This window comes from Uloborus diversus, chromosome 7 (genome assembly GCF_026930045.1).
Source record: "Uloborus diversus isolate 005 chromosome 7, Udiv.v.3.1, whole genome shotgun sequence".
Lineage (NCBI taxonomy): Eukaryota > Metazoa > Arthropoda > Arachnida > Araneae > Uloboridae > Uloborus > Uloborus diversus.
Genome location: NC_072737.1, coordinates 40,242,659 through 40,256,642, shown reverse-complemented (window position 1 = coordinate 40,256,642; position 13,984 = coordinate 40,242,659). Strand labels below are relative to the sequence as shown.

Below are 13,984 nucleotides of genomic sequence, written 5' to 3'. Positions count from 1 at the left end.
TCAATTCCTCTTGTTTCAGGATTTATGTTTTACTTTTTTCTTTTGAGTAAAAGTGAAACTAAGTTGAAGCGTATCAAATGGTTAATTATTAATTATCTAAATACTTTGGATGATACTTTTTTTTTAATCTTTTGTAGTTGACTTTGTCTGTCATCTAATATAAAAATTTTCTGTTTAGAAATGAACTAATATTAGATGCAACCAAATTCATATAAGTTGCAAACAGCTTTTTTAGTTGGATCTGTATCTGGAAACTACATCTCAGTTCACGATCTCTTAGGTATGGTGAAAAGGTTTTAGAAAAACCAAAATAGTCTGCTACTTAGCATTAATTGAAAGGTTTATCTCTAGTTTGGGATTTTGATCCACTTCGAACTGGAATTTAGCAATAGACTTGGTTCACAAAAGTTTATTTATGGAACAAACAGTTCTTATTATTTTATATACTGCTATTGATAATAGTACTTCTTTTTCTATGCAAACAGCAGTTCTTCTGTTCATCGCTTTCATGCTACAGACTGGCAGCTTGTTGAATCAGCATTATGTGTGCAGACCCCGAAGAGTTCCTATTTTTCCTACTTTTTAGAGCTCTCTCCTTATTTTCCTACTTTTTCCTTTTTTTCCTACTTTTTCTTTCTTTAGTACAGCACTTCTAATTGTGCATTTTTTCTTATTTTTACAATGCCGCACCGATAATTTTCTGCATGTTTCAATTTTAAAAAGCAAAAGAAACAAGCGAACCCTAAATTTTTAATTCACTGACTACAGTAATTTCTGGAAGGAACACTGCGGCGTCTGCGTGTTTAAATGTTAAATATTCGTAAGTGACTTTTATGCCGTTGCAGCATTTATGATCGACCTTTCTTTTTATCGCCCCGACTTCAATCCTACTGTTTTAACGAAACAATAAAGAAACAGATACTGGCCCATTCTGATGCAATTATATATTATTTACCCCTCAATTAGAAGCTTTAATTAAAGTAAACGGCCGACTGTTCAAAAATTGCGGGAAAAGCCGAATTTCCTATTTGCCAATTTTTTGTATAGTTGATTACAAGTGAATTGGATCAATATTTAAACAGAAAGGCAGTGAAAAACCATAAAAGGAACGTAAGGAAGCAAAAAATGAAAAACTTGTACATATTTTATTGATAGTACAAAATAAAAGGCACAGATAACAGAAATTCGCAGAAACGGATCACTTCAAAAATAATCGTGGAAACAAACTTTTTTCATACATCAATATGATTATTGTTCATTCTAAATCATAAACATGATTATAAAATTTATAAAATTTCACTTTCTTTTCTTGAAAAGAGTGTATTTGCCAAAAATAAAAAAAAAAACAAACAAACAAACACGGCAAAACCTAGATGGGTAAAACCGATTTTTGGAGAAAAATCGGAAATCAATTTAAATGAGAGATTCCGTTTTTATTTCTTTATATTTTCAAAAGTTGGGGAATAGAGCCACAAACAGATATGTACTGTATTTTTTTTAATGGATATTTTCTACTCAGATATATCATCAATATCGAGGAGTTGCTCATAATTTTTATGTGCTGTATTTATGGCAATGCGGCATTTCGGAACATATAAAATTTTTTGACAGACTCTTACTGTTTTCGGGGTGCGGCAATTATACCGATGCGGCGTATCTACTGTAAGTTATTGTACTCAGGGTGCCTGATCAAAGGGAGGGGGTGAAAGAAATATATGCTGGCGTTTGATACCAGGTGCTCCCCCTCACTCTCAATTTAGTGAACAATTTCCGAATGAATATTTTGTCGTATAATGAGGATCGAACGAAACTACATTTCTTCGCTTTTATGCACAGATGAACATTACTAATTGATCTTTGGCTTTGATAAAAGTGTTGTGTTTACCATGCATGTATTTTTCCTTTTTTTTTTCAGTGACAAATTTTGGAACAAGAAAGAGGTAAAAAATCACCAAACCAATAAAACAATATTAGTTTTTATTGCTTGATTCAAATTTAAATGGGCCCGTCATTCTGATTTTCCTCCGGGGGTGGCTAGCAAAGAATGTATACTGAATGCAAATTTTATCTGAAAACAACAAAAACCGCACAAACTTGTATAGTTAAGCATTAATTTGCCAAAGCCAGTGAGAGGAGAAATTGACCCCACTGACCCCCCATAAATGACGTGCATGAAACAAAAATGTATGTTGAATGTTAGAAGTACACAACATAATACAAACCCTATAGTTTACTTATTTCGTTATTTATTTAGTTTAATTATTTTATTATAAATTTTATGTCCCATATTTAAGAACAAATTTATTTTAGTTCTGCATTTTCAGTCTTTCTCCTTTTTCTTAAAATTCAAACATCTGCCCCTGTTTATGGAGGAATCCATGTCAGCTGCTGATTATTTTTAACTAAAACTAATTTAATATTTGCTTTACTTTTTGTATCATAGTTTATGACAACAGGAGCTGAAAGTGTTAGTATTTTCAAATGATAAATGGATGCTCTCGAAGGAATGTTTTCGTTTTTGACAAAACAAATCTTTGACAAAAGTGGTTTTATTGCACCAACATATGATTTTTTTTTTTCCGATCGCTATATTGCATTTTATTCTTTCACACTTAAAAATTTTATTACTGTATTGTTGAAAAGTGTTTCTTTGTTCGGATTGGATTTTATTTTTATATATATTTGTTTCCACCAGTTTTTTTTTTTTTTTTTTTTTTCATACTGATGATTGTCAGCTTGTTTCTTTCGTTTTGTTTTTGCGACTCGGCCTTTCATTAAATCTCTTCAATACTTCAAAAGTACTGTTAGTTTATTTTTGGGACAGTTTTAAATCAAAAATACGGTTAGGATTGCCAGACGTCCCGGTTTTTAAACAAAACCCCAGTGTTCCGGCCGGTTTGCTTCACTTCCTGGAAAACGATAAATTTGATTATAAATGACCAAAAAACTTCCAAAATTAGTTAACTGTGAATGATTATTTAGAATAATTCTTTTACTATTTGTATTATTGACTTGTAAAATTAATACCGGATTAGCTTGTGAGGATTTTTGCAACAAGATTAAGACCAAAAAAGACTCTAAAAACATCCTATAAAATAAAAAGTGTATCTAAATATTGTTAATTTTTTTATTCCTAATTCAAAGTATTTTTTTTTTTTTTTTAGCTGAAATAAATTGTAAATATTTACATCTCAGAAGTGAAAAGTTCAAATTTTATGCCATTTTTTATCACCCTTGTTTTGGTTCATAATTAGTAACTATTTGTTCAAAGCATTGAGAATATACTGCCCTATAAAACGCTCTAAAATCAGCCGGGGGTGTGTACCTCTTTGAATACTAGCAACGCAGGGGGGGGGGGCATTCCGGTGTCCCGGTTGAACATTTCATAAATCTAGCAAGCCTACTGTTAGTTTATTTTACATCAGAAATAAAATTTACTCGAAATTTGTTTCCTCTTGACGTGTGTCCCATCTCTACCTATTTTTTCCTACTTTTTTAAGTGATTTTTTTTCTTACTTTTCCTACTTTTTCAATTTCTGATTCCTTATTTCGTGTTCCCCCCCCCCCCCCCCCCCCCAAAAAAAAACCACTTTGTGGTCTGTGTTTGTAATTTTTTTTATTGTGTAATTTTGTAAAAATCTAAAACAGCAAAAAATTTCATTCAGTATATGAAATCAATGTTGGTAAAACTAAGAATTATATTTGTAAGGGTTATTTTATTGTTAACTAGTGGTACCCGCACGGCTTTGCTCGTAATAGAAAAATTAAAAGATCTTTCGGTTCGCCTGTATATTTACGAATAATGTATGGTGAATTTTCTCGTCCATTGGCTTGTACCCATGTTAGGATTCCACGTTTTGATAATTTCGTATCTCGCCAATTGGCTTGTGCCCATGTTACGGTTCCACGTTATGATAATTTCGTAATTTACTCGTGCATCTTATGATAATTTTGTTCTTAAATTTGGAATAGAAAAAGAACCACATCGAATTTTCGAAAAATCGCTTCGAGGTGCACACTCCCATGCTACAAACTAACATTGTGCCAAATTTCATGAAAATCGGCCGAACGGTCTAGGCGCTATGCGCGTCACAGAGATCCTGACAGACAGAGAGATTTTCAGCTTTATTATTAGTAAAGATGTAAATTTAAGTGAGTTTTTGGACAGTTTTTAGGTTTTTGACAACAGTTACAGGGCAATTTTGAATCTTTGCTCTTGATCTTAACATCTTAATGCTAATATTTCTTCGAAACAAATAACAATGTGCGGCAAAAAATAGCTTCAACATGCTTCTTCTTCATCCCTAATTGTTCCCCTTCCTTCAGGAGATTGGCTTTTTCTCTTTAATTTAGTCTTTGTCCTTGTGTTATTGCTTTAGTCTGCTCTTTGTTTTGTTGTATATGTGTTTATTGTTGAACACGCGTTACTTGACATAACTTTTATTTTCGAAGTAGACCGTGCAAACCCGGGCGACGCAGCTAGTATTGTAGGAAATTTGGAGTTAAAATATTTTTTAAAGTTGTGTGTTGAAAAAAAAAATCTCTTTCTCTTGGTGAGGGATTCTTTTCAGAATTGTGAAGAAACATATTTCTTGATAAGAATTCGTTTTTACGTTTCCGTAAGCAATTTCATATTTAGAAAAAAAAAAATCTGTTGTTTTAACATATCCTTGTGCAAAAAAAAAAAAAAAAAAAAAAAAAAAAGGTAAAATTCTTATTGATCGGCATCAATTCAGTTATGCCCTAATCTTATAAGCTTGCCAGGCGTCCCGGTTTTCAGACAAAATCCGGACGTCCCGGCCGGTATACTTCAAGTCCCAGAAAATGATAAATTTGATTATAGGTGACCAAAAAGTCTAAAGAAAGTTAACTGTGAAGGGATATTTAGCCGAATTACTTTTGCATTTGTAACCTTGGCGCGTACAATGGACGTCGTATTAGCTTGTGAAGATTAGGTTCAAACCGAAAAAGTCTTTCTAAAAAAAGTCCTAGTCAATAAAAAGTACATGTGGATATGATCAAATTTTTATTCATTTCAACTGTTTCCACTTTCTTAGTAACTTACAGATATCAACATGTTCCAACAAAAATGTTTAAATATACATGCCAGTGTAATTTATTATTGCTCCGTGTTTAGGTTCTTATTTAGTTACCATTTATTTATTAGCTTTTAAAACCACCACTAAACCACTATAAAAACCAGCCAAGAGTATACTTTTGAATTCCTGCGAAGCGGGGGGAGGGGGCATGGGGGGCATTCTGTTGTCCCGTTTTAACATTTCAGAAATCTGTCAAACCTACTAATCTATATCTGATCATGTGCCTTCGGCTTCTTTGTAAAGCATGTAGCATCAATTAATAAAAATAAATGAAGAAAAGAAGAAGAAACAAGTAGTTGAAAATGTGTGCAGTGCAGTTTAAATTGGTTTTTAAGAATGTTTGAACATTTTAGCTATCTGACAATCCTTAAACTATAATTTTCTGGTTTCATCGAGTAACTTCGAAATGAAATGAAGCATAATTTAAAGAATTGCTTTGAAACACAGTAAATACAGAGTAGAAGATTTCAAGTTTTGATTACAGTTTGTTTGGAAATTAGAGCCCACTTTTCTAAGTTCAGAATTAACATTTGATCGAAAAATTATAGAGTTGATCAATTCAAAGGGTTTAAAGAAAGATGAATTGATTTAGTAAGTTTTTCATTTACTTTCTCATGTTATTATTTTATAAAAATTTAAATTTAACTTTGAATTGGAAGGGAGGAGCCGAATGTGACCATCCGTTCCGATTTTTGAGGCTGTGCTCTGAATTTTTAAAAAGGTCATTTTGTGAATAACGACGTTAAAATCCTATAATATAGCCTGATTTTTCCAAAAATAAGAAACAGCGTTTAGGACTTTGTGCCCCCCCCCCCCCCGTGACTTAGCACCTCTCCCTACTTTTTTGGTTCACCGGCTGCGTGTGACTTCACACACGCATTAATTAACATCTTCCCATTTCAATAAACATTCACCACCTCCGCTCATGCGTTTAAAGGTTCGTTTATTACCCATTTACAATTCTGAACAATGAAAGAGCCTGTTACTCTACGGAAAAAGTGTGCCAAATGATATTTACAGTTTTAAAACAAACCAGTTACTGGAACGTCTAATACTTATTCCCATCATCCAGCCAAACGATTATTTTGTCCAGCTCAGATCCCGTTCCGATCCAGTTGGGGCAAAGGGTGTCTCTCTGTCCCAAATGCTCACCTGAGAGGAGGAGCGCGGCTGTTTGGCAGCCGAAACTCAGCTGAGACACCGACTACCTTGCGCCAAACTGGTTTGTCCGCAGTTTACCTATACACCAAGGCTCTTCAAAGCAGGAATGTGTGATGCAAGGTAGCAAGGCAGCACTCTGCTACGCCCCATTACGATAATTCAGTCCCTTGTGTTTACGTCCCGGAATTCGGTCCGGGACCCCGGACACATGATGGTCAGCTAGCCCTCGGCTATCGCACGGTACACAGAACCGAAATCTGTACGGATAATCCGTCTCGCCCCATTTAACCGAGCAATGGGAAATCAGCATTCTGAATTGCGGGAGAAACCAGCAAGAAAGCGAATGGGTAAGTTTCCGTTTTCCCCGTAAAAATTGATGTCGGATTTCTTTGTCGGAAATTTTGGCCGTCGGTAGCGTGAAAGGCAATTTGCTTCTGCAAATTTTTGCCCAGTGCGACGGCATTTTATATCGTAAACAAGCAGTGGGGGTTGGACGGAATGAGGTTAAACCTTGAGCGTAGGTCGAATGCAATCCACACTAACGAAGGTCGGCTGACTACCCATCGGGAATGGAAACTCGGATTAAAAAAATTAATTAATAAAATACGCTCGCTTTTTTCGTATTTTTTTTATAGACATGTCTCCAATTAGAGGGAAGGGTTTTTAATTGCACGATCGCCTGTGCATCCTACATATTTTTCTTAATTCTAGTGTATTCTAAAGTTGATTGTATGCTATTGCTGGATAAAAGATTTGTTGACTATTTTAAGAAAATTTTTTGCAATGTGTATCTAAATAAAAAATAAAAGGTGCATTTTGAATTGTTGTTATAACTGCTAAATATAGATGTAAGTTGTTATTCTTCATTAAGGTTTCAGAAAAATGTCTTTGAAAGTTTTTTTTTTTTTTTAAATTGCATTGTTTTTATTTACTTACTTTTTAATATTTTTTATTTGTATTTTTAAAAATATTTTGCATAACTTAAAAAATATATATTTTTGCATTCTTTTTTATTCATAAACTTAATATTTCTTATTTGTATTCTTATTCATAAAATCATAATTGTTTGTACTTTTTGTTTCAACTAATTTGTTTCCCTAATATTTTATGAACTTCGTTTTGTAGTAATGGACCGTCTGAGGAGAAGCTTACGCGACAGTTTCCGTAGAAAAAAAGATCATATTCCAGAATGTAGCAAACCCCACCAATGGCAAGCAGACGAAGCTGCTGTCAGGGCTGGTACGTGCAGCTTTCCAGTTAAGGTATGTTTTATTTTTTGCTAAGTAAAAATTTCTTTGGAATAGTTATTATATTTGAATTTGAAAAAGATGTAGCAGAATTATGGTAAAACTTGCCATAATTACTACTCCCTCCTTCTTCAATTAAACTTTGGATTTTAAAACTGTCAACTTTCCCCATCTGTTGACTTTTTCGCTAGAATCTTTCCTTCTTCCTGTACTTTCATCCTACTTCTAGTCATGCCTTTTTTTCTACATAAGTTCATGAAGTACTTAGGTAGTGTTTCTCGCTTTTTAAAAGCTAAGTTAAATGATCTTAGTTTGAATAATTAATTGATGTTTTTTTTTTAAACAGCCGAGTTTGAACAATTAATGGATGCCTTTTTAAAAATAGCTGGTTTATCATTAGTACTGTCTCCAAAATTGCCAAATGGCACCACAAGAGGGTTAAGCCTAGGGGCTGTCAATTAAAGGTGTCACAGGGTGGCGACAGATCAGGGAAATATCAGGGAATTTTTAAAAAATAACAAGAAATCAGGGAAAATTGATTTTATGAAGAAAAAAAAATTTTTTTTTCTTTACAAAATTAAGTTCTCTAATTCCCTACGCATTTTCCGCCAATTATCTGTTCAAAAAGAAAGTAAAATTAATGAGGTGCGATTATACACTGCCGTATATTTGTGCATTTTTTTCCTCTACGTCAAAGTATTGAATCTTACTTATTAACAACAGGATGAACTTCCTAAGATTGCTTTGTGTCTTTTAGGTTGTTTATTTTACCTAGCTTGAAATTTCCTTTTACGCTTTCAATGCTATGTAAAATAAACAACCATACAGGCAAAGAGGAAGCCTTCATTAATGCCTTAGCTCCTTTGCCTTTATTTCATTGTCTTGAAGTAATTAGCGTATTGCAATCACGATTTCAAGAAGTCTTTGATTTTTGAATTAATACTATAAAAGCTTAAAAGTTATTACTTCTTCGCGTTTTTAATTAAATTGCTAAAATTGAATTTTCAATAAAAAAATCTTGCCGTTATACTATTTGTTGTCACCGCAGATTATAAAGGTTTTCTTTTCTTCAGACTTAAGTGATACTTTAATTTTATAACCAAGTTGTAATTCTTCTTTTATATATTTTGAAATTAACTAATTGCTTTTTTTTTCTTCTTGCAGTTCAAAGTTGTTTGTTACAAAAGCAATAATCTAAGATTTTTTTTCGTCACATACTGAAATCATTTGAAATAGAGTTAACTTGTGTACTTTAGTAAATATATTTATTTTTTTATTGTTAAAATGCTGTATTCATTCATTAAAACCTATGTTTTTGATTAGAGAAAAGCTCCCTATGAATGGATGTCAAATGGTTTCATCTGTTTTGCATAAATATGTCAATTAGTTACATAAGAATAACTACATTACTTCTATTCTTTCACTATTACTTGTTATTCTTGCAACAATTATTATACTGTTTGAGAACTTAGTTCAAAATAATTTCAATTACTTTTTAGTAATATCATAAATACACATATGTTTTTAAGAGATTTTAATAGTTTCTTAAAATTCTTATGTAAGTGGTTTCTGGAAGCAAAGTATTTTTTTTAAAAAAAATTCTATAATATTTCCATTGTAGAAAAATTTAATATACTGTTTTGTAGGTTTTTTCTCCCAAAAAAATTGACTTGATATGTTTTTTTTAACCATTTTATTAAAAAAGTAGCATCTTTTAAAAATATGTCTTTAGTTACACAACTTAAAACGTTTAAAATACTGCATTTTATACAAACATACAATGGATTTCAAGTAGAGCAAAGAAAGAAAACCATTATCATTGGTAACGTAAATCAGGGAAATTTGGTGAACTTAAATCAGGGAAATCAGGGAAAAGTCAGGGAACTTTTTTTCACAGTTCCTGTCGCCACCCTGTGTCACATTTTTTTTTCAGCATTTTTGATCCTCTCCTCCCTTTTGTCCCATGTCATGCTATTTTTCATAAGCATATCCTTAAAAAAAATGCATGATGTCAAACTTCTTACTACCCCCCCTCCCCTTCTCCTAATTTCATGATTCCCCCCCCCCCCCCTTTCAACACCTGACATCATCAAAAATAGGGGTCGGACCCAAACATCCAAAAAAAAAAAAAAAAAGCTAAACCTGGTGCAAATTGTTTATTACCCTCCTGATAAGAACAGGTAAAAAGTCCCACTCCATTGTGCATCGGGTTTCGGAATGGGGGGACATCTAAAACTTGCTGTTTTGGGTATTTTCTGGAATTTTTAGAGTAAATTTAAAGTGAGAATATTATTTCATACTAAATTTAAAAGCATGAATATAAAGGTGTTTGCCCCCCAAGAGGGATGACATAACACACCAATGCTACAGAGCTCCCCTATCCCCATAAAATGAAGCAGTACCCTCCAAACCCCCCCTCCATACATTTTATATGGAAATATTATTTTATGCAAAGTTAAAGCTAGAAATCAAGTGTGTCCATCTTCCAATGCAATGGTGCATCTCCTCCCAAAGCTACAGCTACCCCCCCCCCCCCTCTACCAAATAAAATACCTCAATCCCCCCACCCTTTCCATTTCAAGTAGAAATATTATTTGATGCAAATTTAAAATGCATTAAATCAGGATTGTCCACACCATAAGAACAGTAGCACACCTCCCAAAACGAAATTATATACTAAAAGATTACCCCCCCCCCCCCCTCTGATGGCACATTTGATTAAATGGTCAGAAAAATTACGCTGAACTGTTTTTTGCTTTCAAATGATTTCTCCTATGCTTGTAACAAAACATCTTTGTTATTATCAAGATCTTTTTTGGAACCTAGGTCCTCAGCAAAATTGTTATTGTTACAGCTATGTCTTACACAGTTTGTACTTATAGTTGAGCACTTTAGTCCACTTTCAGACTTTTCAAACATTCACTTTATCCAATGAACCCCTCAGAGCAAGCACAAGATTTGAGGCGCAGAAAGTCTTCTAGAGCAGAAGGCTTGGCTGTGGTAGTAGGACGCAGATGATATTTTTGTGGTGCTTTCTCCTTCTTTGTACCCATCAAAAATGACACTAACTTTCCAATATTTACATGTTACATATGCACTGCGCATCTGGCACATTTCCTTAAATCTTGCAAATCATTACCCAAAAAAAACCTGATGGAGAAGGTATCTTCCATCTATAACATAAATGACACCAGCTGTTTGATTTGTGATGGTGGGTGGATCTTTTGCTTCAGGTAATAACACTTAAAAATTCAGGATTTCTTTTCTTATGAAACCTGATTCATCAAATACTGATATAGGATCAGCGCATAACTCGTACTGAAAGTTTTTAGCAATTTGTTATTCTATCCTTACTGTACATACCATTCAGTGCTAAAGATTGTTTGGGTTTACACATCTTTTACCGATAGTAACTGCTCTCGTAACAGAAGCTAGAGACTTAACTGCACACTTCCTTTACAAAAAAATGCCACTAAATTTTTTACCTTGAATATCATTTTATGTTACTATCTCAACGTTAAAGGCCTCATCACAACTTGCCTTATTATCAGCGACCAGTACCACTACCAACTTGAGTCAATACCCATAGAGAGGGAAGAAGCTTCTGGTGTCTTTAGAAACCGATTGTGAGCTCCAAACTGGGAGACAAAAAGATGTAAATATTTAGAACTCTATACTGTTGTATTGCTCATTGCTCTCATCAAGATTTCTTCCAACTACTACAATGTAGATGGAACGTACTACGATGTAGTACAATCACTACAGGTTCTGGACCACCAAAATTTTTTCACTGCATCGGATCGTTGGATAGCTGATGTTTGATGTGATCAAATTTTTTTATTGCATAATGTACTCAAAAGTTTCAGATAGTGCTGCAAGTATATGTGTGCATAATTAGCATAGTTTACATAACCAGCTGCATAAAAGAGAGGCAGCTTGGTGTTTGCAAATGAGAACCCCCACCGACTTAAAGGGTGCAGAATTGCAGCATTGCCCGTCTCTCACTATTGGCAATTTCAGTTTATCCCCCCTTATGGTGATGGCAAAAGATTGTAGAAAAGTAAATTAATTAAGAAAAAGGAGGGAAACTTCAGTCAACTTGGATTTTTTTTTAATGCTGCACAGAGATTTTGTTTTCGATATCACTCCATATCTCTAAACAGTTTAATAACTCCAGTCACAAATAAATTGGTTACTGAGCTCGCTTAGATCTTTTAGAATTATCCGTCTGACATTACTATAACTCATTGTGTGGCATTTTGTACTTCTTCTAAGTTTAAAATCAATGAATTTTTTTCGTGAACTTCACTGCAATCGTTGATTTTAGAATGCAAATTCAGGGTCCCCCCCCCCCCCCAAGCGATGGCGCACCCCCTTAAGTGTGACGGAGCGCCCATCCAGATTAAAAGCCCTCGAAAAGGAAAGAAATATCCCTTGAAAAAACTGCATTAATAAATTCCAATGACCCAATCTGCACCATGGACCCCCCCCCCCCACCCCCCGTCTGTGCTCTCCAGTTAATTAGAATTTTTTTCTGTGAGAGTTCATTATTTTACTATTATAGAGTATGGTTTCTGCGAGTTTTGAGTTTTTTTTAAGTAGTAGAAATTATTTGTATTTAAGAAGAGGATTATTTCGCTCCCTCCCCCCATTTTCCAAAAACTTAACGTGCAAAGTGTTGGTACTTTTTAACCCTTATTGCGGGAAGGTTAAGAAGTAATTTGCAACAGATTTCACCTTTTTTTTTTGGATGTTTGGGTTTGGCCATTTTTTTGGCCTAATTTTACTGTACTATGGTATATAGTAATATTAAAATAAAATATTTCAGATAGTAGTAACATTTAGGAGGTATTTTTTCTAAAATTTTCATCAGATTTACTCCAGGGAGTTTACCCCACAATTCAACTGCAAAATCAGTTTACAGGCAGGTTTTATGTTATGAACTTTGGTATACAGTGCAATTAGTAACTGTTCTTTAATGAAAAATAAAATAAGAAAGAATAAATAAATTTAGGTATGATGAGAATGCTTGATTATGCATGACAATTTAATCCTGACAAATAGTTGTTATTTATATTATCACTATGCAGTTGTGTTCTTAAGTTAATTTTTTAAGGGGGGGGGGGAATGATTCTTAAATTACCAAATGAAACCACCTTTGAGGGTGGTCTATGACCTCCTGATTTAAGCCCTTTTAACAAAAATTCCTATTGAGCAAAATATTCTTTACTTTTCAAGCCATATTAGAGTATTTGAGAGCTGAAAATTTTATTTTATTTATTTCATTTTCATAGAATAAAACAGTAACATTGTAAGGTTTTGGAAAAATAATTAGCTCTAAATTGTTGAGCTTTATTACACAGTATACTCTCATACACAAGATGTACAGAGAAGGACTTGCTAATTAAAGCTGAAATTCCAAATGCAACATATTATTTTAAGTAAGAACAAATTATTTCAAATACAGCAAAATATGTTTTTTTTTTTAATTTTAAACCAATTTGAGTCAATGATTTAAATAAAAAAATTAACTTGATTTAAATCAACGAACCATTGCTGACATTGCCAGGGGCGTACTTAGAGTTTTAGCGGCCCTGTGCGAAATTTGTTTTAATAGTCGGTAAATAATCATTTTTGTCATTCATTTAATTTTCTCCTAAAAACATAACCCACTGTAGTGTCTGTCACCCAGCTGTATAAGTTAGATCGAGATTTTTATAAGTAATTACAAAATTAATGTGGAAAAATATGACACAAAACATGGTTGCAAAGAAAACTTTTGGAATTCGAAAGAGACGTAATTGATGAAATAAAGACTGGTATCTAAATTGCGTTGTTTTCGGCCGAGGGAGGGGGAGTATGAAATACGAAATTGAAATCTAACTTCAGAACAACGTTCCGAAAAATAATGAAAAATCTTGACCTTTTTCTGCCTTTTCACTTCTTTTACTACTAGCAAATATTAAAAAAGTCATTCCATGTCAAGTCACCAGGAGTCCCTGCTCGACCATCCCCCGATTTGGATGAAATTTTATAGAACTGTAGAGTTGCCTTTGAAACTAATCTATACAAATTTACAGCTTCCTAGATCCAAATCCTGAGGATCTAGGATCTCCAAAAAATGTGATCCGAAATGTGTGCTGAATTGCCAAATTTAGACTAAGTTTACAGAAAATTTTATCACACTGAAAGTCTGAAATTTTAGGTGCTTAAAGTGCAATTGGCTTTTAATACATTCAAGTGTTTTTGAAAATTTGAGCTCATTAGATTTTTTATAGCACACGTGTAAACTCATGAAAAAGCGCGGCAGAGAAATTTTTCCCTGTATTTTAGGTTGTTATAAAATTTGAACAAAAATAATTCAATAGCTCGTTCTTCATGATCACATTGTAAAAATACTTGTTTTTAGTTCGTTACAGTTTCAAAACTTGAATATCTATTTTCTAAACGATATTGTCATCCAAAGTGGCTATCAAA

At 33.4% G+C, this 13,984-nt stretch overlaps 1 protein-coding gene across 1 annotated transcript in view; it reads left to right on the top strand.

Annotated features, from left to right (window-relative positions):
• The window catches only part of LOC129225902 (protein numb-like), a 57,320-nt gene that overhangs the window by 19,354 nt on the left and 23,982 nt on the right, over positions 1-13,984 (top strand). The window contains 1 exon segment of the mRNA XM_054860434.1: positions 7,386-7,522. Within this exon segment, the coding sequence (XP_054716409.1) occupies positions 7,386-7,522 (137 nt within the window).